This window comes from Elgaria multicarinata, chromosome 9 (assembly GCF_023053635.1).
Source record: "Elgaria multicarinata webbii isolate HBS135686 ecotype San Diego chromosome 9, rElgMul1.1.pri, whole genome shotgun sequence".
In the NCBI taxonomy this organism is placed as follows: Eukaryota; Metazoa; Chordata; class Lepidosauria; order Squamata; family Anguidae; genus Elgaria; species Elgaria multicarinata.
In genome coordinates this window covers 83,267,975-83,289,230 of record NC_086179.1, presented here as the reverse complement: position 1 = coordinate 83,289,230, position 21,256 = coordinate 83,267,975, and the positions used below count along the sequence as shown (strand labels likewise).

Below are 21,256 nucleotides of genomic sequence, written 5' to 3'. Positions count from 1 at the left end.
AAAAAAAGGACAAGAAATGTACGCAAAACACCAGAAACAGTAATAAAATTCAGAAGACTTGTTATCACCTCATTCTCTTGCCAGAGCAGAAGAGGCTATAACTATAATTGCCCTGGCAAGTGGATTTGTCAAAGACTGTCAATAGGCCAGTATTTCTCAGATTTTGTATTTGCAGATATCCTTTTGAAAACAACTAGTATGGGACTCAGGAGCATGATTTTGCAGTGATGCCAGTCCCATTTGGCTGAACTTCCCCAGAAGTGGGGAATTTTGCTCAGCCCCTTACCTGCTGGACTGTGGGGTTCCTCAGAGTTCTTTTATCCCATGTGTTTCTTAACATCCACACAAAACTGCTGGGTGAGGTCATCTGGGATTTGGGAGATGGGTCTCATTATTATGCTGATGACACCCAGCGCTTTCTCCCTTTTTCTGCTGATGCTGAGGAGGCGGTGGAAGTCTTGAAACATTTTCTTGATGTGGTGATGGATTGGATGACGACTAACAAGATAAGAGTCAGTCCAGACAAAGCATTTAGGATTGGGAGAACAGCCTGTCCTGGATGGGGTTCAGCCCCCTGAATGATCAGGTTTGCAGCTTGGAGTGGTTTTGACTCTGGTTCTGCTCACTGCTTGCTTTGTCTCTGCTCACTACCATGAGGGAATGTGCCCTCCTTGACAGGAAAACGGTTGTCCATCTCTGCTCTACAAGCAGAGAACTTCCTTCCCCTTCGTCTCAAGTGATGGAGAGAGACCATATTTTTGTTGCAGGGCTAAGTGCATGTCTCTACTCCCCCTTTCACTATGAATACCCTCTTCTCCTGTGAAATGCATGAACAGAGCTATTGTTTTCATGTTTCTATATTGCCTTGTAGACCCGCTTGGTCATATATGTCTAGCAAGGAACCTTTTTGAGCCTCTATGGAAACTCTCCATGTTGCAGAGATTCTGGAACGTGCTCTAGACTGCTCACACGCTCTAGGCTAAGCCTTTTGGATCCCTTTGGTGCCCTGTCAAACCTGAGTATGCAACTTAGGATACACCAGCACTCTCAAGTGGCTAAACATTGCAGAGGAAGATTGCCACCATTCCTCAAAAACCACTAACCAATCACATTAAATAGTTTTTCTGCCTTTTGTATTGTCAATCTTTCTTAAATATTTTTTCTTGTTTCTGATTAGAACATTTCCCATGAGGCTATCAACAGACTGTTCCTTTGTTCAGTAAATTCTATACCCTTGATAAATCCCCATCCAAAGCAACTCTAACACTCCAGAAGAATTATTTCACATACTTTGGAATAGTACATTCAGTACTTGCTACCATTCACCATTGGCAATAAAATATTAGGCACATTTTGTGAACCAGAAAACAAACTGCCATTGTTAATAGCCTGATAAGCCATATCTAATTTGGAACTATAATGAAGTCACTGAAATAGCTCTGTACAGTTTTTTAAATGTAATATTTAGACAGCATCAACCAAATACTCTTAAGATATGGGTTTGATTGATTAATTGATTTTGCATAATGCAAAGTGTTTGAACAAGAAAACCTGTTTCCAAGAAAGTTTTGCTGTAACATCTTTTAAAAATACCAGTTCAAAAGTAGTTTCCACAATACTGCATTCACATATCATTGAGACCTTTGCTTGGTAGGTCTCAGATCAATCTGCAGCTATTTCTGTAATTATTTGACTTCTGTTAACATTAGTAAATGTTTATTACATATATATTAAATAGTATGGTTGTGTTTTTTTAAACGGCAGGCCAAATTTAAAAGGGTACCCTAACTTCCCTGTCCCGGTGCCATCTAGATGTTTTAAACTACAGCTCTCAGCGTTCATGACCATTGGCTAAGGCATTACAATAACGCGCATCTTGCACGGGCATGGCGATGCAGTTGCGGGTGGGGTTGAGAGAGGCGAGGCGTGGAGGCTCACCATTGACAGCCTCCACATGGTGCCACCGGGGGCTGGGAGGGGCCTGCAGCGTTTAATATAGACCTGTGCCCCTACCAGCCACCTCTTCGCCTCATGTCTCCCTCCCTCCCTGTAGACAGTGTGGGTTCGCCAGTCGCCCCTAGGGGGGCCAAGTAGGATTTTTTTTGCTCCCAATCACTTAGATTGTTTTCCCCACACACACACCTACTTCACACTGTAAGACAGCAGGGTAGTATTAAGTAGGCTAATTGGTACAATTCAGTCACATTTTATTCTGGGGGCAGGTGTGCAGGCATCAGGAGCAAGGCTAGGGTTGGTGAGCATACTTAGGCTCATTGTGGTGATTGGTAACACCTGAGGCTCTCAGCTGGGAGTCTTGCGGCATCAGCTGGAGGGATAAGGATTACTTATGAGACCAACCATCCTCACCCACTTGGAGTTTCACAACTTGAGTGGAGGGGTGACGTTGGAAGGCCTCCCTACCCCAAAAGAGGAATCAGGATGGGTGGTGACAAACAAGTGCCACCTATCCGGATATGAATGGCTCACCCAATCCCAACTATGGCCTAGTTAGTGGCCTAGTTAGGATGCCGACTTAGACGTCCAACTCCCCTCACTGAACTTAATAAATGTGGCCCTATTTAAATCCAACTTTCTTGTCTTGCCTCATTATTTTTGCCTTCCATTCCAGCAATAATGCCTGGGGCTAATGGGAGTTGAAGTCCAAAACATCAAGAGGGCACTATGTTGAGAAAGGTTGGGCTAGGGCAAAATTGAGTCAAAGTAAAGCAATGAGGAGAACTAGTTGAAAAACAAAATACCAAGCTCAATAATAAACAAAGTGCCTTTTATGATGCTTCTGAGAAAATCTTAGAGTTATAGGACTATGTTGCAGGTGCTTCCGATAAGGTATAAAATGTTTGAAGAGGGAGTTGATTGATTGAAATGCTTGTTTTAATACACTTAAATGCAATTCTGACTTTAATGTAGCTGCTTTTCCTGGAAAAGAAAGTCAGTTTCTTCTGTGAAAGCTAAGCCTAAAGCTTAGACTGTTAATAGCAGTGAGAGTTAATGCAGTGCTTTACACTTGAAGATCTGTCCTTTTATTTTAGTTTGTTAGCTGCGTCAAAATATTGGTTTCCAAACAAATACAGATCCTGGTGTTCCCTGAAAGCGGATCAGTCAGATGTTCTTCAATGAGATGATTAACAGTGGACATTTAGTTCATAATCCTTCCCCTGGGTTAATCAAAACTGAGTTCACAATTTTCCTCCTTTGTTAGTTCTTTCCCCCACTGTCTTCAGGTATTTCAAATAATTACAGAAATAGCTGCAGATGGACTTTGGAGGAAGGAGCTATTTCAGGCTGTATTGAATAGGAGCATGATTTGTGCACTTTATCAGGCTGACTTGTAGACAGCAGCATATATAAAGGGCATGAATCACGATAGATGTATTTTTGTGACGTATACATGGCAGCTCAAGTAGAACCTTCAAAGAAGGGTTTGATGAGAAACACAATGTTCCAACCTGGAGATCCAATAAAGGGCCAAAGTTACATGTGACCCATCTGAAGTTGCTCTTTGCAACAGGAGAAAATCTCCCATTGGTGCCAATAGTGTGAATGATTTCTACTAAGACCTTTTATTTATTTTCAGTATATGTCAAGGGATCCAAATTAGTTGTTCACAGGTTGTCTACCCCTGGAATCTTTATTTGACACATAATATAGAAAAAGTTCCTGGAATTCAAAAGAAACCCATGGCCTGGCTTGCAATTGTGAACAGAGTTGGGCACGTGAGAGAACCCCAACAAACCACAAACAAATCAGATCACCCCATGATGGACATCCCTAAACTAGACATGACATTAAATGCATCTTTGCATTTAATATGCATGCTTGCTAAAAAAAAAAAAAAAAAAGCTGCAGCTCGTGCAAAATGCAGCGGCCAGATTGATTTCAGGAACCAGAAGGTTCAACCATATAACACCTGCTCTGGTCTGCTTGCACTGGCTGCCTGTATGTTTCCGAGCCCAATTCAAGGTGCTGGTTTTGACCTATAAAGCCTTACATGGCTTGGGACCACAATACCTGACGGAACGCCTCTCCTGATGTGAATATACCCGGTCACTACGTTCAACATCTAAGGTCCTCCTCCGGGTGCCTACTCCGAGAGAGGCTCGGAGTGTGGCAACGAGAGATAGGGCCTTTTCAGTGGTGGCCCCCAGACTGTGGAATGATCTCCCTGACGAGGCTCGCCTGGCACCAACGCTGCTATCTTTCCGGCGCCAGGTTAAGACTTTCTTCTTTGCCCAGGCATATGGCGGCACATCTTAATCACCCACATGTTTTGTTTTTTAACTGTTTTTAATGCTCTATATGTGTATGTTCTGTGTTTTAGAGTTTTAAATTTTGTATACTTGTTTTTATCTCAATTTTAGAATTTTTGTAAACCGCCCAGAGAGCCCTGGCTATGGGAGCGGTATATAAGTGTAATAAATAAATAAATAAATAAAATCCTTTCCTGCTGCAGTCTTGAGGGAACTCCCTTCCCTGAGTGCTTTTTGCATTGGGAGAAAATCCCCCATTGGCACCAATGGGTGAGTTCCTCCTGATGCAAAGAGCAGCTTCAGATGGGTCACATGTAACTTTGTCCCTTGATTGATGGCTCTCCAGGTTGGAACATTGTGTTTCTCATCAAACCCTTCTTTCTTGGTTCGACTTTAGCTGCCATGTATGTGTCATGAAAATACATCTATCATGATTCATGCCCTCTTTCTAGTCATTACAACGCAAGAGTCGAATAACTCAATAATGCAAGCAACTGTCATTTCTTAAAAGCCTGTGTACTCCAATCACGAGCACTCAATATCTCATAAGGTTTGGTTCTAAACACTGTAGCTGTTATCTGAAGCAATTTTATGCTTAATCAATGGGTAACAGAGGAGTACATTCCATTTTATTTTTTTCTGGGACAAAGTACGGCTTCTCTACTGCCTCTGAATAAATATGGCAAGTTTAGTTTAAACATGGTTTGAGTGATTGCAGATGGCTTATTTATTTAAATTGCTCTCTGTTCAGATGAAATCTAAATAGAAAAGCACACAAGTTATCTCTTGAATCCAAACCGTTGTTTTGGCAAAACCGAAGTCTAGATATTTTGGAGTTTAAACTGCACAGGGAAGGGGAAAGTCTGGAACTTGTGTTTCTTTCATAAAAGGCCTGGACTAAAAATAGTTCTTTAGATTTCAAAATGCTCTGCATCTATTACCTAATCAATGTATCTTTAAGCAAAATCACAAGGTGTGATGGGAAAGCAACTATTGATTCTCTTTTACAATTCAGGCTGTAGGAGAAGCAAAACTAAATGGTGTGTCACTGGCAAACAGAACGGGAACTATTTTATTCAGTTCATTTTTTATAATAACTTCCCAGAGTTTGTACACTTCTTTATATAGGGATTTAGGAGAACTTGAGATTAATAATATTTGAATATGCGAGAAACCAAAACTGATAGATTCATCTATTCAGGCAGGGTTTTTTTCACTGCTTAGCTCTTTAAAATGTCACTTTGAATCCCTGTATGTTCAACCAGGGCCAGATCTACACCAAGCAGGATATGACACTTTGAAAACGGTTTGAAAACTGTATATGGAGTGTGTCCTGGGCCCCAACAGTTGTCTCTACTGTTATAGACTGTTTTAAAGCAATAGTGTATATCCTGCCCACGTTTGTGGTGCTGAAAGAGGGTTGCCCCTCTTTGAGGTGGGGACAGGCTCTTCATCTTTAACAGCTACATTGCAGGCAAATACAGCATGGTCCTCTCTTGTTTGGAATAGCTGTACGTATTGAATTTGGCTGGAACGGATAAAAGAGAATTTCGTTTGGCTTGTTTTTCATAAAGAATTGACCAAAATCCTCATTTCCCCCATAAACAGGATTCAAAGAACATGATACTTTTAAAAAAAATGTGGAAAAAGTAAAATTGACAGATTAGGAGAGCCAGGTCTCCATAAATTACTAGTTTTAATGACGAAAGGGCAAGTTTTGATGGGAAACCCAGAAAGGTAAATTGCTCAAATGGAGAAGCCTCATTGGCCTTGAGATGGCCACATCACACATACGTGTTACTTCATTTGCTAGTGGGATGAGAGAATATCCAGTGCCTGTGCTAGTAGTATGTATGTGAAAGGATCCAACCACCCAGTAAGTGTGTGCAAAGGGGCTGTGTGGTTCCGGTAGAGCAGAAAGTGGCCTGGAAGAGGGTGTGGAGCATTTTCTACAAAGAAATCTAATGTCTGTATTGCTGAAATCAATAAAACTTGTAAAGGCATGCCCATGAACAGGATAGAAGCTTCAAATCGTTTTGAAACTGTTGCGTTTCCCCTAGTGGCCAGGAGTACTTTGCAGTGTTTTAACAATTTCCTGTTCAGTTTGTATACTCAGCAGGATTAGGTGAACAGTTTGGTAGCAGTTAATTAATTTTTTAAAGAGGTTACATCTCCCCCCGATCCCCACCCACCCCCTTATGAGCTACCAAACCTGAAGCCAGACTTGACAGGGAAATGCTGCAATATAAAGTGACAAAGGGGCTTTCAATGCAGACTTTTCAATATTATATTGAACAACGTGTTAAGAAATGTCTCTTCGTTACCCTTCATTTTAACGAACCATTGTGTGTGTCAGAAGTCTTGAGTGTTACTTGGAGAAGATATATATATATTTATATTATTGTTTGAGGGGTGTTTTTGCATGTGGTTTAATGTATATTTTAATGTTATAAACCTCTTTGAGATTTGTAAATAGTATGTCGAATACTAATGCTTTGTAGATAACAATATGGGAAACGTTGCTCACGTGCTCTTGATCCTGCCTTAAGCAAAGCTCTTTTAAGTCTTTAGTAACTGAACTCATGCTTAAATTAGTCCTACTAAAATCATTGAAAATGTTGTCTTCACCCTGGGAGTAAGCTGATCGATTGCATTTATGTCCCACCTTTTTTCCTCCAAGGAACCCAAGGCGGTGTATATAATCCTCCTCATCTTCTCCATTTCTATCCTCAAAACAACAACCCTGTGAGGTAGGTTAGGCTGAGAGTCTGTGACAGGCCACAAAGTCACCCAGTTAGCTTCCAAGGCTGAGTGGGGACTAGACCGGGATCGTCCGACTGCTAGTCAAACATTCTAACCACTATACCACACTGGCTGTCCATTGAACTTGATGAGACTTACATTTGAGTAGATTTGTTTAGGACTGGGCTGTGAAGCACCTAGCTTTGATTGGATCATTACCATAATATTTACAGATTTGCTTGGGGAACCTGTGTACGATTCATCCCTGCCCATTTAGCCACTCTTCATAATGTGTGTGCGTGTGAATATGCATCAGTTTCTTAAGTGGACACCTAAAATGTACTGTGTAAACCAGGAGTGAAAAACCACTTTCAGTCCAAGGGCCGAATTCCATTTCAGAGAAGCTCTCGGGCCACATTCCACTGGTGGGCAGGGCCAAAGTCAAAAGCAACAGGATCAGAAATATCAGCCTGTTTTACCTTAAGGTAAAGTGACTTCACTTTAGGAGAGGCATTTCAAAGGTTTAGAAAGGAGAAGAAACTTCACAGAAGTTGGTGAACCACCAAATGATTGGTAGTTGGGGGAAATGGGAGGGGGCTGGGGAAGGGGGTTTGGCCATTTGGGGAACCCTGCTGGGCGAGACTGGGACTCCTGGAGGACTATATTTGAAGTTCTGCATCCCAGGTGTAAATAAACAAAGAAGATATCTTGAAATATGTGTAGTGAACTGGTAGACTTATCAGAAAAAGCTTGACAGAGAGCTGTGGCTCATTCCCTACGGGGTGTATACTTGATGGCAAGCGAGGTTTATTGGTGTGTATTTCTGTGTAAAACAGCCATTGGACAATAAATAATCCCATAATCATTAGAACTAAGGGGGGGGGGAGATGTCCATCAAAGGCAGGAAAATATCTCATACTGCTGTGCATTTTTGAAGGGACCCCTGAGAAAGGCCATATATAAAACCAGGACAAAAGGGGCAATAAATGTTCATTCTAAACTGTATTAAAATCCATTTCTTTGTTGCATGGCAGAAGCCAAGAACATGACACATTTTAATTAAGCTCTGAAGTTCATGTATTTTATGAGCTAAGAACCCAACAGTTCAAGAAATTGATTTTTGGAGGGTACCCTACCTTTCAAAAGTTATGATGTAATAAGAGTGTATATATGACTTTCCAAGATAAGGTGACTAGCTTTTAATCAAACATAGTGTGTAACTGCAAATTGATAGCCCTACTTTATTTATTTTTTAAGAAAGAAAAAAATGTTTTCTTTCTTAAAGATATGAAGCACTGACATTTTATGTTTTTTGGGGTAGCACACGTATAAGAAGCTTAACTGAATGCCCAGTTCTCATGCTTACCACCTAGCATCTTCTCTGTGCCAGTGAGGAGTGAGTACGCATCCCCAATGTGTGTGTAAACAGATGTGAAACAGGGATGCTCTGCACGTAGGCTCAGTTCATGCAATCATCCAAAGAGGATAGAATTTCGCACGACTGAAACCCTTATGGAAATGATTTTGAGGGACGGGTTATCAGATAAATAGGTGTCTACGTTTCCATCAAGTGGAGAATTGGGCTGAGGTGAAAATGCTGCAGGTTGGATAGCACTTTCAGCTCAGATGTTGGGCAGTGGGGGGCAGGGAGAAGAGAGAAATTCTAAAACAATTCTGCCTCAGAGGAGAGGACCCTTGAATGTGTGTGTGTGTTGATGTGCATCGACCCTGAACATGCTGCATTTCCAGAGGCGTCTCATCTCACCTATGGAAATGCTCCACAGCACCGACCCTCTTTTCATTGACTGTACCTCATAGAAGAGAAGTGCAGGGTTCTTCATGCACATCCAGGCTCTTTGGCTCTGATTTCACAATCACTTTAATATCTATTGACTTGAATAAGGAATCCGGCTGACAGAAAAGTTTCTCACAAAGTGCCTCTATTGTTCACTATAAGGTTAAGCTTGAAAGCAGCTGGCAACAGCAAAGGTTTTGACTTTTCCAAAAATGGCCATTTGTGGGGATGGATGGGCAAGGCAGTTACCCTTGTGATTTCCCGATATTCCAGATAAGGTCACTAGGGTGACCCTATGAAAAGGAGGACAGGGCTCCTGTATCTTTAACAGTTGCATAGAAAAGGGAATTTCAGCAGGTGTCATTTGTATATATGGGGAACCTGGTGAAATTCCCTCTTCATCACAGCAGTTAAAGCTGCAGGAGCTATACTAGAGTGACCAGATTTAAAAGAGGGCAGGGCACCTGCAGCTTTCACTGTTGTGATGAAGAGGAAATTTCACCAGGTTCCCCATACATACAAATGACACCTATTATTATTTATTTATTTATATAGCACCATCAGTGTACATGGTGCCGTACTGAGTAAAACAATAAAATAGCTATTAACGTGGCCTTCAGTATTATGTGAAAGCCAACAAGCAAGCCATGGGCCAAACTAAAATGATCTGTGAAATGGACAAATGATGTATGAGTGATTGGAATTGGCTCTGTGACTTGCAAGGAGGATTTTTTAACCCTCTGCACTGAGCTACAAATCCTCCCTTGTTTTGCAAGTTGCTTTTCATTCTAAGAGGGAGGCTTCTGTGGTACCAAATGTGTGTGGGGTGGGTGGGTGGGGGAAGCTTTGGCACTGATTCCCCCCCCCCCAGTACTTTGATGTGGAGGATTAAAAAAATAAATCTCTGCGTTGTGTGGTCCTTATCCTGACACGCACACACTGGATCATTATTTTACATTTTAAAAGCAGATATATGAACTGCATTCACTTCTATCATGTAGTTACATTCATTCATATATTGTGCAGTTTAGTCTCAATAACTCCCAACTTTCCTTCATAAAGGACCTTGTCAGTGTGCTGGAGAGCAAATGCTTATACTCTATTGTTGCTTAAAGCAACCGGAGGGGGTAAATAACTGGATTGATAGATCAGATTACTGAGAGTATGATTGTCACTGGTATTGATTTAATCACCTCAGAAAGCCAAGACTGTATTCGTTGACCTTTTTATAAAAACAGAGAGAACAAAGAAAACTCTTGTAAAGTAAGGGTCAGCTATTTACTGAAGGAGTACACTAGCGCTTTGTTTTGATTGCTATGCAAAAATATTACTTGCAGAAGCGCTAAGGGCCTTAATTTTCTGATGGCTCATTTCACATGTAGGCCTAAAGCTTTCCTTGGTTACAATCACAGTTTCATAAGGCATTCAGCTTTGGATTGTTTGGTAGGAGATTAACGTTGCAGATCTGAAGATCTTAAGAAAATATCTTTACGAAATAATAATACTAACATCATCATCATCATCATGTCACAATTATTCCATTAGTCCACACCAACATCCCGAAAGCAGTCATACTCAAAACATGCTCAGTAGTCAAGAAATTCCTGAATCAGTAAAATATACCAAAGCGTGTCATGTTCATCTAGAAAAACCACCACAAGCGTGAAAAGAGAGACAACAACAACAAGAACAACAACAACAATAATTTTTAACTAAGTTTGGAAAGACTGGAGAGAAATATCAGATAACTTGGCCCTGCACTCATTTGAACTTAATGAGTGTAAGCAAGGTCTCCTCCATCATTTCAACATGGTAGTGTATGAATGAACTATCACACATTTAGCAACACTTTTTTTTTAAAAAAAATGTGGAGTTTAGCTCTAGATTATAAACACTTTCACGCAATCTAATGACAATCAACACAATCCTGGTTGTAATTAGTATGGAAGACTTGAGTAAGAGCTGTTTATGTGGACTCTCCCTGAGATATAGCATTTTATCAACTGTTGCTGACTCCAGTTGTTTCTCATGTTGGTCAACTATCTCAAACAATGGACCAGGCAACGTGATTATATGGATCTGCAGGGCGCTAGGGTACAAGAAGTGGCATACAGTGCTACAATGTCAGCAGAATCCCTGGTAAGGATCAAGTGACCCCCACCCACAGTAGGCATAGACCATACAAATGCTTATTTCTTGTCCATGTCGCTTCTGAATATCTATGGTCATAAGCCTGTTCGGAATTATTCTCATGTGAATCTGCACATTTTTTTTTTAAAAAAAGGCATATTATTATTATTATTTAAATTTATATACCGCCCCATAGCTGAAGCTCTCTGGGCAGTTTACAAATATGGTTTTTTTAAAAATGTCTTTTCTCTCAAAACATGCATTTCTAAACATATTTTCACTCAATGTACACATTTTTCAAACACATTTTTGTACTTTGAGCTGAGAAAAGCGTTGGAATATTTGAAAAGCGGCAAAGCTGATAGCTAGCGCATTAGTCTAGGAAGTGGGGATCATGTCAATTCACATCGGAATTCACAAATTTATTTATTTATTTATTTATTTATTTATTACATTTTTATACCGCCCAATAGCCGAAGCTCTCTGGGCGGTTCACAAAAATTAAAACCACAGTAAAACACCCAACAGTTTAAAACACAATTACGAAATACAGTATAAAAAGCGCAACCAGGATAAAACCACACAGCAAAGTTGATATAGGATTAAAATACAGAGTTAAAACAGTAAAATTTAAATTTAAGTTAAAATTAAGTGTTAAAATACTGAGTGAATAAAAAGGTCTTCAGCTGGCGACGAAAGCAGTACAGTGTAGGCGCCAAGCGGACCTCTCTGGGGAGCTCGTTCCACAACCGGGGTGCCACAGCGGAGAAAGCCCTCCTCCTAGTAGCCATCTGCCTCACTTCCTTTGGCAGGGGCTCACGGAGAAGGGCCCCTGTAGATGATCTTAAGGTCCGGGTAGGTACATATGGGAGGAGGCGTTCCTTCAGATAACCTGGCCCCAAACCGTTTAGGGCTTTAAATGTCAATACCAGCACTTTGAATTGGGCCCGGACCTGGACTGGCAGCCAATGAAGTTGTAAAAGGACTGGTGTAATGTGATCTCGCCGGCCAGTCCCTGTTAATAACCTTGCTGCCCTGTTTTGCACCAGTTGAAGTTTCCGGACCGTTTTCAAAGGCAGCCCCACGTATAACGCATTGCAGTAATCCAAACGAGAGGTTATCAGAGCATGGATAACTGTAGCTAAGCTATCTCTGTCCAGATAAGGGCGCAGCTGGTATATCAGCCTGAGCTGATAAAAGGTGCTCTTTGCCACTGAGTTCACCTGTGCCTCAAGTGACAGTTCTGGATCGAAGAGCACCCCCAAACTACGGACCCGATCCTTTAGGGGGAGTGCAACCCCGTCCAGGACAGGGCAAACATCACCTCGCCGGACAGAAGAACCACCCGCTAACAGTACCTCCGTCTTGTCTGGATTGAGTTTCAGTTTATTAGCCCTCATCCAGTCCATTACCGTGCCCAGGCACTGGTTCAGAACAGCCACTGCCTCACCTGGGTTTGATGAAAAGGAAAGGTAGAGCTGGGTATCATCCGCATATTGATGACACCTCAGTCCACATCTCCGGATAACCTCCCCCAGCGGCTTCATGTATATGTTAAACAGCATAGGGGATAAGATAGAGCCCTGTGGAACCCCATGGCTTAGGTGCCACGGCACAGAGCAATAATCCCCCAGCACCACCTTCTGGAATCGGCCATCCAAGTAGGAGTGGAACCACTGCAACACAGTACCTCCAACTCCCAGCTCAGACAACCTATCCAGAAGGATACCATGGTCGATGGTATCGAAGGCCGCTGAGAGGTCCAGGAGAACCAACAGGGTCGCACTCCCCCTGTCTCTCTCCCGACAGAGGTCATCCCACAGGGCGACCAAGGCAGTTTCTGTTCCAAAACCAGGCCTGAAGCCCGATTGAAATGGATCTAGATAATCCGTTTCATTCAAGAGTGCCTGGAGTTGTCCTGCAACCACCCGCTCAAGCACCTTGCCCAGGAAAGGGATATTAGCCACCGGCCTGTAGTTGTTAACATCTTCCGGGTCCAGATTAGGCTTCTTCAGGAGTGGTCTAATTACCGCCTCTTTTAAAGAGGCCGGCACCACTCCCTCTCTCAAGGAGGCATTTACAACCTCCTGGACCCAGCCGGCGATCCCCTCCTTATTTGATGTAATGAGCCACGAGGGGCAAGGGTCAAGCACACAGGTGGTCGACCGGACTTGGCCAAGCACCTTGTCCACATCCTCGGGCCTCACTAACTGAAACTCATCCAATAAAACTGAACCGGACGGCGCTCTGAACACCTCTACTAGTGGAGCTGCATTAAGTGTGGTGTCCAATTCATGACGAATCTGAGCGACTTTATCTTCAAAGTGCCGTGCAAATTTGTCACAGCGTGCTACCGAGGGTTCCACCATCTCTCGCCCTGGCCCAGAGTGTAACAGGCCGCGAACCACCCGGAAAAGCTCCGCCGGACGACACTGAGAAGACGCAATGCTGGTGGAAAAGAACTGCCTCTTTGCCACCCTCACCGCCACAGAGTAGGCTCGATAGTGAGCTCTAACCCGTGTTCGATCAGACCCAGCATGAGTCTTCCTCCACCTGCGTTCTAGCCGTCTCCCCTCTTGCTTCATTGCCCTCAGCTCAGGTGTATACCAAGGAGCTGACCGGGCTCTGCTCAGAGGGAGAGGACGCTTGGGCGCGATCGTGTCAACCGCCCGAGTCATCTCTGCATTCCACAGAGCGACCTGGGCTTCGACAGGAGCACCGGCCATATCAGCAGGAAAATCCCCCAGAGCCCTCTGGAATCCATCGGAGTCCATTAGCCTCCGGGGGCGGACCATTTTAATAGGCCCCCCACCCTTGCAGAGGGGAAAGGCCGCCGAGAGTCTAAGCCTCAGTAGGAAGTGATCTGACCATGACAAGGGGGTAGATGTTAGTTCCCCCACTTCCAGATCACCATCCTCCTGCCCAGTCGAGAAAACCAGATCAAGCGTGTGTCCCTTTGCGTGTGTTGGGCCGATGACATGTTGAGACAGCCCCATGGTTGTCATGGCAGCCATGAAGTCCTGAGCCGCTCCAGAGACAGCAGCCTCGGCATGGAAGTTGAGATCCCCCAGAACCACCATCCTGGGGGTTCTCAACACCAGGTCCGAGACAACCTCCGTCAGCTCAGGCAGGGAGACTGTGGGGCAGCGGGGTGGACGGTACACCAGCAGAATCCCTAATCTGTCTCGAGTACCCAACACACAGTACAGACACTCAAGATCAGCACTCGACTGAACAGGAAGCCTAGAGAGGGAGATTGTATTCCTATAGACCACGGCAACCCCCCCTCCCCGGCCCTCGAGTCTGTGCTGGTGCTGCACCGAGTACCCAGGAGGGCAGAGCTGGGTGAGAGCAACCCCTCCCAGTTCCCCCACCCAGGTCTCAGTGATGCATACCAGGTCAGCCCCCTCATCCACAATCAGATCATGGATGAGAGAGATTTTGTTTTGGACTGACCTGGCATTCAGCAGCAGCACCACCAGACCCGAGAGCAAGCTGATAAGGCCGCCAGGAACCATCTGGTTGGGGGAAGGACTAGAAGAGGGGATAGCTGTAAGGAATCTGTCCCCTCTTCTCCTCATCTGGCCTGTTCCTCCCCCAGCACCATACCTCCCCCTACCCGTGACCACAGTTATGCAGGCACCCCCATATTCCCCAGAGCTCTCCAGGCACATATTAAAAATTATTTAAAAATTGATTAAAAGTTTTTAAAAAATTGCTGTTGGTTGCTGGTCGGCTGGTGTTCTTCAAAACAGGGTTCTTCAAAACAGGGTGGCTCCTCTGTGCGACGCAAAGTGCGGCGCCAAGTGCGCACTCGGTGCCGCACTCTGCGCGTCGCCGAGGCGCTGCCTCTGGCCGGCTGGAGCTTTACCTGATGGTCTGGCCTCAGCATCTTCATCTTCCACCTCCATTTCTGTACGCCATGAACTCTGCTCAACATCAGACACAGCCCGGCTTGAAATGGTGGACCTCTCAGCCCCCTCTTCAAATTCTCCCTTAGGTTCATGGGGTTCTTCTCCTGTCTCTTCTGATCCTTCCTCTGAAGTTTGGTCAATTGACCTTTGTTGCTCCATGGGTCACGTCACAAAAGTAGTCTTGGACTATAGATGACTAGAAGGATGGTCATTTAGATTGGTGTCCTCTCCTGTGGCAGAGGGAGGGTTCTTCTGTAAAGCTCCTCAAAAACCTGGAGGCATCACTGACCTGAGAACATCAAGGAAACAGCCCTCATCCTCAGAAAAGGGAATGGAGGATGCAGCAAGCTCCCCAGGCATCAACCGTGCAATGAGCATCCCCAGGCATCAACCGTGCAATGTGCAGAGATCAATTGTTGGCCCACCAGCAATACGTAGAACAGCATCAATAACAGAAACCAGCACCAGTGCAAATCCAACAGTTGTGGTCTTGTGGTAACACTTCATGCTTTATTCCACCACAACATGGAAAGGCTGCTGCTCTCGGCTTCCTCTTCTTCCAGTAATCCTTAGAATCACATCCCTCAGATGGAGCACTTTGGCACTTACTTTGGATCATTGTGACCATACTAGATGTGCCAGGGGTGTTGTGTTCAGGGCCGGCGCTACCATTACGTCAACCAGGCAGCTGCTTAGAGCACAGTCCTGCCCTTTAAGGGTCACAGTTTTATACAAACTGTTAAGAAAAAACTTAATGAAAGGAAAATTTTATTTATTTATTTATTTATTTATTACATTTCTATACCGCCCAATAGCCGGAGCTCTCTGGGCAGTTCACAAAAATGAAAAACATTCAAAGTATAAAACAACAGTATAAAACCATAATATAAAATACAATATAAAAGCTCAACCAGATAAAAACAGCAGCAATGCAAAATTACAAATTTAAAACACCAAGTTAAAATTTATTTATAGACTGTTAAAATGCTGGGAGAATAAAAAGGTCTTCACCTGGCGTCTACAAGCATAATGTAGGTGCCAAGCGAACCTCCTTAGGGAGCTCATTCCACAGCCTGGGTGCCACAGCAGAGAAGGCCCTCCTCCTGGTAGCCACCTGCCTCACTATAATAGTTCAGAAACTCTTCTTGAACACCTGAATTAGAGTTGGCAATTTTGGGGGGGGGGGACAAGTACCTCGTCTTGCCTAGGGCACAAAATAGTCTGGCCCTTGCCCTGGTTGTGCTCCAGCAGTGTTCATGAACTGTAAAAGCCCAATCCTATACAAAGTTAGAACAAAGTATATAGCTCTCAACATCTTTTTTTCATGGTATTCCTTTATTTATTATTTGATTTATGCATCCCCTTTCTACTAAAAAAAATTGCAGTTTTAGAATCAAACCATTATTATTTTTTAAAAACAAAACTGAGTCAACATTAAAGAGTTACAAAAATCTGTTCAGAAGATGGGGAAAAACATTTCTTTGTGACACAATAATTGCCCCTGTCTCAATCGATTCTAGCTAATAAATCTCAATCGCTTCTAGCTAATTCACATCTTAGTAATATTAGATGAAATGTATTTCAGTTGTGTGTGTTTTAATTGATCCTGGCCTGCCATAACATGTGATGTTCTCTTTGATTAGTTTAATATATGATGTGCTTGAAAAGGCACAGCTGTAAATAATAATTTCCGATAACACTACAGTTTTCTTTGGATGAACGGATAAAGCCATTCCAGATGCTTGATGAGTATGGCTGGTTACTTTAGCGTAAGAGCAATGCACTCAGATTTTGAAAATTATTTCATGCTTGCTTAAGTTGCTGAAGGTCCTGCTAAATCTTTCCCATTTTATTGGTGCCATATTACTTTTTATCAAAATGTGATTATAGAACCAAAGAAAGCAAATTAAGCTGTGGTTGTTCTTTGTTTTACAGAACTGCAGGAAACCAAGACCTCTCAGTTTTACGCTCTTTCCCACCACCCCTTAGACTACAGGATATTAGTGATGGATGAAGACCAGGACCGGATCTATGTCGGCAGCAAAGATCATATCTTGTCTTTGAATATTAATAATATAAGCCAGGATCCTCTAAGTGTAAGTCCACAAACTGCTTTGGGAATCCAGGATGGTTTTACTGCATGATTCTACTTTCAAAGTGGGGGAGGGGGATACTGTATTCCATTATCCCATTGTTGGGCAACATTCCAGGTCCATGCTTTCACTGAACAGTTGGAATAGTATACTGCTCTCAGTGTCGGGCAATGTGTTTACCTGGTGATTGGATTTTGTGCTTTAGTGAACCAAGACTTGCAGTTAGTGATTCTGACAAACCAGCCAGGGTGAAAACTGGAAGCAGGGATGCTTGACCTAAAGTGAAAGAAGCCTGGCATACAGAGGTCCACCTCTTTGCTTGTTCTCATACCTGGCTCCTCCATTGGCTACTATTGTGTTCTCCTCCCTGAAGGATGAAATTCTTGGGGAAGGAATGAACTGGCAGCCAGTGGAGGGCAGCTTTATCAGTCTGCACCCAAGAAAACCACTCTTTGGGGTAAAACCCCACCTCCTCACTGTGGCTTCTAGGAGTAAGAGTAGCTTACCTGTGAGGGGATGGGGCTTGTTCTCTCAGTATTGTGGTTTTCTGGGGTACAGCTCTTCAAACCAGCCCCTCAACAATCCAGCAGAAACAAAAACTTCATTGGTTTGCAGAAGACTAAGTTTGTTCCTTCACATGCCCACATGCGCCCCTAACCAAGTCTGTCCCATCCCATTTCGATGCAAAGGATTTAAGAAAAATGCTTTCAAAATCCACACAGTTTAACGTTAGATTTTTGAAAACTAGGTGGAATAAAAACCCTTCCGAAAATGTCCAGGAAGTGATGTTACATCTCGACAGAGTGTTGGTTCCTGGGTAATTGTACGATGGCTGCCTCATTGTGCCCCATGGGGGAAGCCATCTTTATTTCCATATAATATACTAGTGAATCTACTACAGACTTGCCGCTCTGCAAACAGAAGGTCTTTTTAAAAACACCTTCACAACTCATGAAAGAAGGCACTGCTCATGTTTCTAATGTTCATCTAAGTTTTATCAAATTTAGTGGAGAAGTATGGAAGATTGAGCAGAGCATATTTTCCAGATTCTTCCTGTCTTTCCTTCCTCTTCCATCCCCTTTGCAACTCCGGAAGAAGCAGAGAGACCCAGCCAATTCGCATTTAATGCTAAGACACTGCAAGGGAAATTTGGATAGGAGAAAAACCAGAAAACCCATTTAAAAGAATATGTTTTATGTCCGTTTCTTTGTTTACATCAGATCGTATAACTTTGTGCGATCAACCATTCTAGATTTCATTAATTCAATGTCAGAAATACAAAAATGTATTTAGAGACAACTTTGGAAAGCAGCTTTTTTGGGTTTTTTTTTAACCCATCGAGGCTTCATATTCAGTGTGCTCAGGCTTGTTTAATACAAGAAAAAAAAGGATTTGAGGAATTCACTGCTTCCTGAAAGTAGTAAAATTAGGAGGATGGGGTTTTCACCAAAGTAAGGCTCAGAAAAACATGACTGTCCAAGCTGAAACAGGACAGTTGGACGATGTTCCCTCTACAATACTGATATTTTTCTTATAAATTTCCACTGCTCTAAGTTCAGATAACGTCTGTTTATACAGGGAGACAAATCTCAATTCTGTTTTTTTATCTTTCAATGATGGTGGTGATGATGATAGTAATAATAATAGCCTCTACTTTAAATGTAAGTTATACTCTATGTCTACTTTATCTTCCTTCCTATCAGGAGCAGCTCCAAGGTTAAGGGAACCTATGGCAAACTGTTATGTCCTGAACAATGTTATAAATGAAAACGTTTTTCTTTCCTGGCGCTTCATAACTGACAAGCTTCCAGCCACCATCTTGGATTTGCTCCCCAGTACCCAAGATGATGAGTCATTCCAAAGTTTTGGGTGTGGGTGTGGATGGCGGGAGATGGCTGCTATAACACATTGTAGTTATTATAGGGCTGTTGTTGTTGTTTTGTCCCCGTCATATTTTTATTTCTACACAAAACATGGTTGGGAGCATCCCCTGCGCCATGCTGTAGAATGACTTGCCATTTTGGGCATTGGGGCCAAATCCAGGAAGGTGACTTGCAACGGCTTGGCACCGGTGGGAAAATGGGGTTTAACTAGGGTGACCGTATGACCGGATTTGCCAGGTTTTTGATGAGAAATCCGGAAGGGGGAGGGGAAATCCGGATTTTTCCAAAGAGCAGCTCTAATGTGAATTAACTAAAATGCTTCTAACTCCGTCATTTTTTAAGATAAAGACATGAAACTTGGCACGATGGTAGCACTTAGGAAGGGCTTTAGTCATACCAAATTTGAAACAGATCCGTTCATCCATTGATTTTTTATGATTTTTTTTAAAAATCAAGGTTTTAAAATTATTTTTAAACCATCATTTTTAAAGATAAAGAGCTGAAAATTGGCACCATGATAGCTTTAGGTAGAGTTTTAGCCATACCAAATTTGAAATAGATCTGTTCATCCATTGATTTTTTAGGAATTTTTTAAAATTTGAGGATTTTAATTTTTTTTAAAAAAATATTATTTTTAAAGATAAAGAGATGAACCTGGGCATCATGATTGCTCTTAACAAGGACTTTAGCTATGCCAAGTTTGAAACAGATCTGTCCATCCATTGAGTTTTAGGATTTTTTAAAAAAAGTTTGAAGTTTTAAAATTATTTTTTTAAAATGACATTTTTAAAAGATAAAGGGCTGAAAGTTGGCACCATGATAGCTCTTAAGGAGAGATTTAACCATGCCAGGTTTGAATCAGATCTGTTCATCCATTGTTTTTTTAGGATTTTTTTAAAAGTTCAAAGTTTTAAAATTATTGTGTTTTAAAACTGCTGGAGCCATATCCTTCGAACTCAGGTTGTCAAACCTCCTCTTTGGGGTTTTGCATATTGAGCAGTTTCAGCTCTTGGCATTAAGGGGATCTCCAGTCTTTAGGTAAACTGCCACAACACCCACCCTAATGTTAGAGTAGAGAAACTTGTGACAATTATACACAAGCTTTTTTAAAAAATTGAAATTTAAAAAAGCCAGCCATCCAGCCGGCCAGTAGCAAACCCTGTTAACAACAACAGCAGCTTGCGATGAGTGAAGACACAGTCAGAAAAGATATTTGAGGGAAGGGGAGACTGTATCACACAAAGCATAGCAAAAGCTTCAAAGTGCAGCAAAACCTTCAAAAGTAGGAGTGAGTGAAGTTAATTTCAGATACATTGAATCTCTCACTTGTTCTTTATTTCAGTGATTTTAACATTAAGATGCTATGTAGAACAGATTTGTCTTAAATGTGTGCTGTAAAATCAGATATGTGACCAAGGCTATGTTCGGGTGGGCACGCCCCCTTGGTGCTGGACACGCCCCCTTGGGGGCCGACCATGTTGTCCTCCTTTTTGATTTCCAAAATATGGTCACCCTAGTTTAACAAATTGAAAAGTAGGCGTCAAGGGGTGGGCCATCCCAAGTCACTTGGGTACTGGCAGCACGGCTGGGCAAAGCTGGTAATAGGCCCAGGCCAGATGGGAAACTGCTCATTAAGTAATTTTTAATCAATTCTAAATACATATGAACTAGAACAATTTATCTAAAAGGTAACGGCAAGCACTTTTATTCAAGATGTATATGAGACATCACTTCTTCACATTCAGAAATGCTTTAAGTCCTTTTGTCTCATCCCTGCTGGAGATGGGGGGTGAAGACACCTTGGCTTTTTGGCTGTCTCAAAATGGAGTCAGTACTGCTCACTCACAGGAGAGCGACTTTGTAACAAATCTTTACCAAAGGTCTCCCTTTGCCTCTACCAGGGGGACTCAGAGTAGGCCCTGTCAAAATCGTAGGCCCATGCCAACTGGCCCCTCTGTCCAGCCCTGACTGGCAGCTGCTCAGATATGCCTTATAAAGATGCCTGTCCTTTTTCTGTTTTTTTATTGTGCTGTATAGCTATAGCATGAGCAGTAGAGGACATATCCTCAAGGCTTTCAGATAAAAACCAGGGATGCATTTGTGTACTTAGAGTACCTTTATTCCTATGCCAAAGATCACTGCCAGAGTACTTGCTATTACACATTGTTGAAGGCTCTTGTCGTTACTGTACGCTGTTATTTATTTGATCTGCAATACCATGTCCTACGTTGGCTTCTGAAGCAGGGTGTGTTAGTAAACTGACCTGAACAGTTTTCTTTGGTGGGGGTGGGGGGAAACAAGTTAACAGAATGTTTAATCTCACAGTGGATCTGGATATATTTATTATAAGGTTAACTGCAACTCAGAACATACTCATGAAAATGTCTATCTGGCAATGATGGGGCATGAAGGAAATGAAGTAACTGCACAT

General features: G+C 42.6%; 1 protein-coding gene across 1 annotated transcript in view; it reads left to right on the top strand.

Annotated features, from left to right (window-relative positions):
* SEMA3C (semaphorin 3C) overlaps nt 1-21,256 on the top strand; it is a 171,530-nt gene that overhangs the window by 69,842 nt on the left and 80,432 nt on the right. The window contains exon 3 of the mRNA XM_063134220.1: nt 16,785-16,945. Coding sequence (XP_062990290.1) covers nt 16,785-16,945 — 161 coding nt within the window. The remainder of the gene's footprint in view (nt 1-16,784; nt 16,946-21,256) is intronic.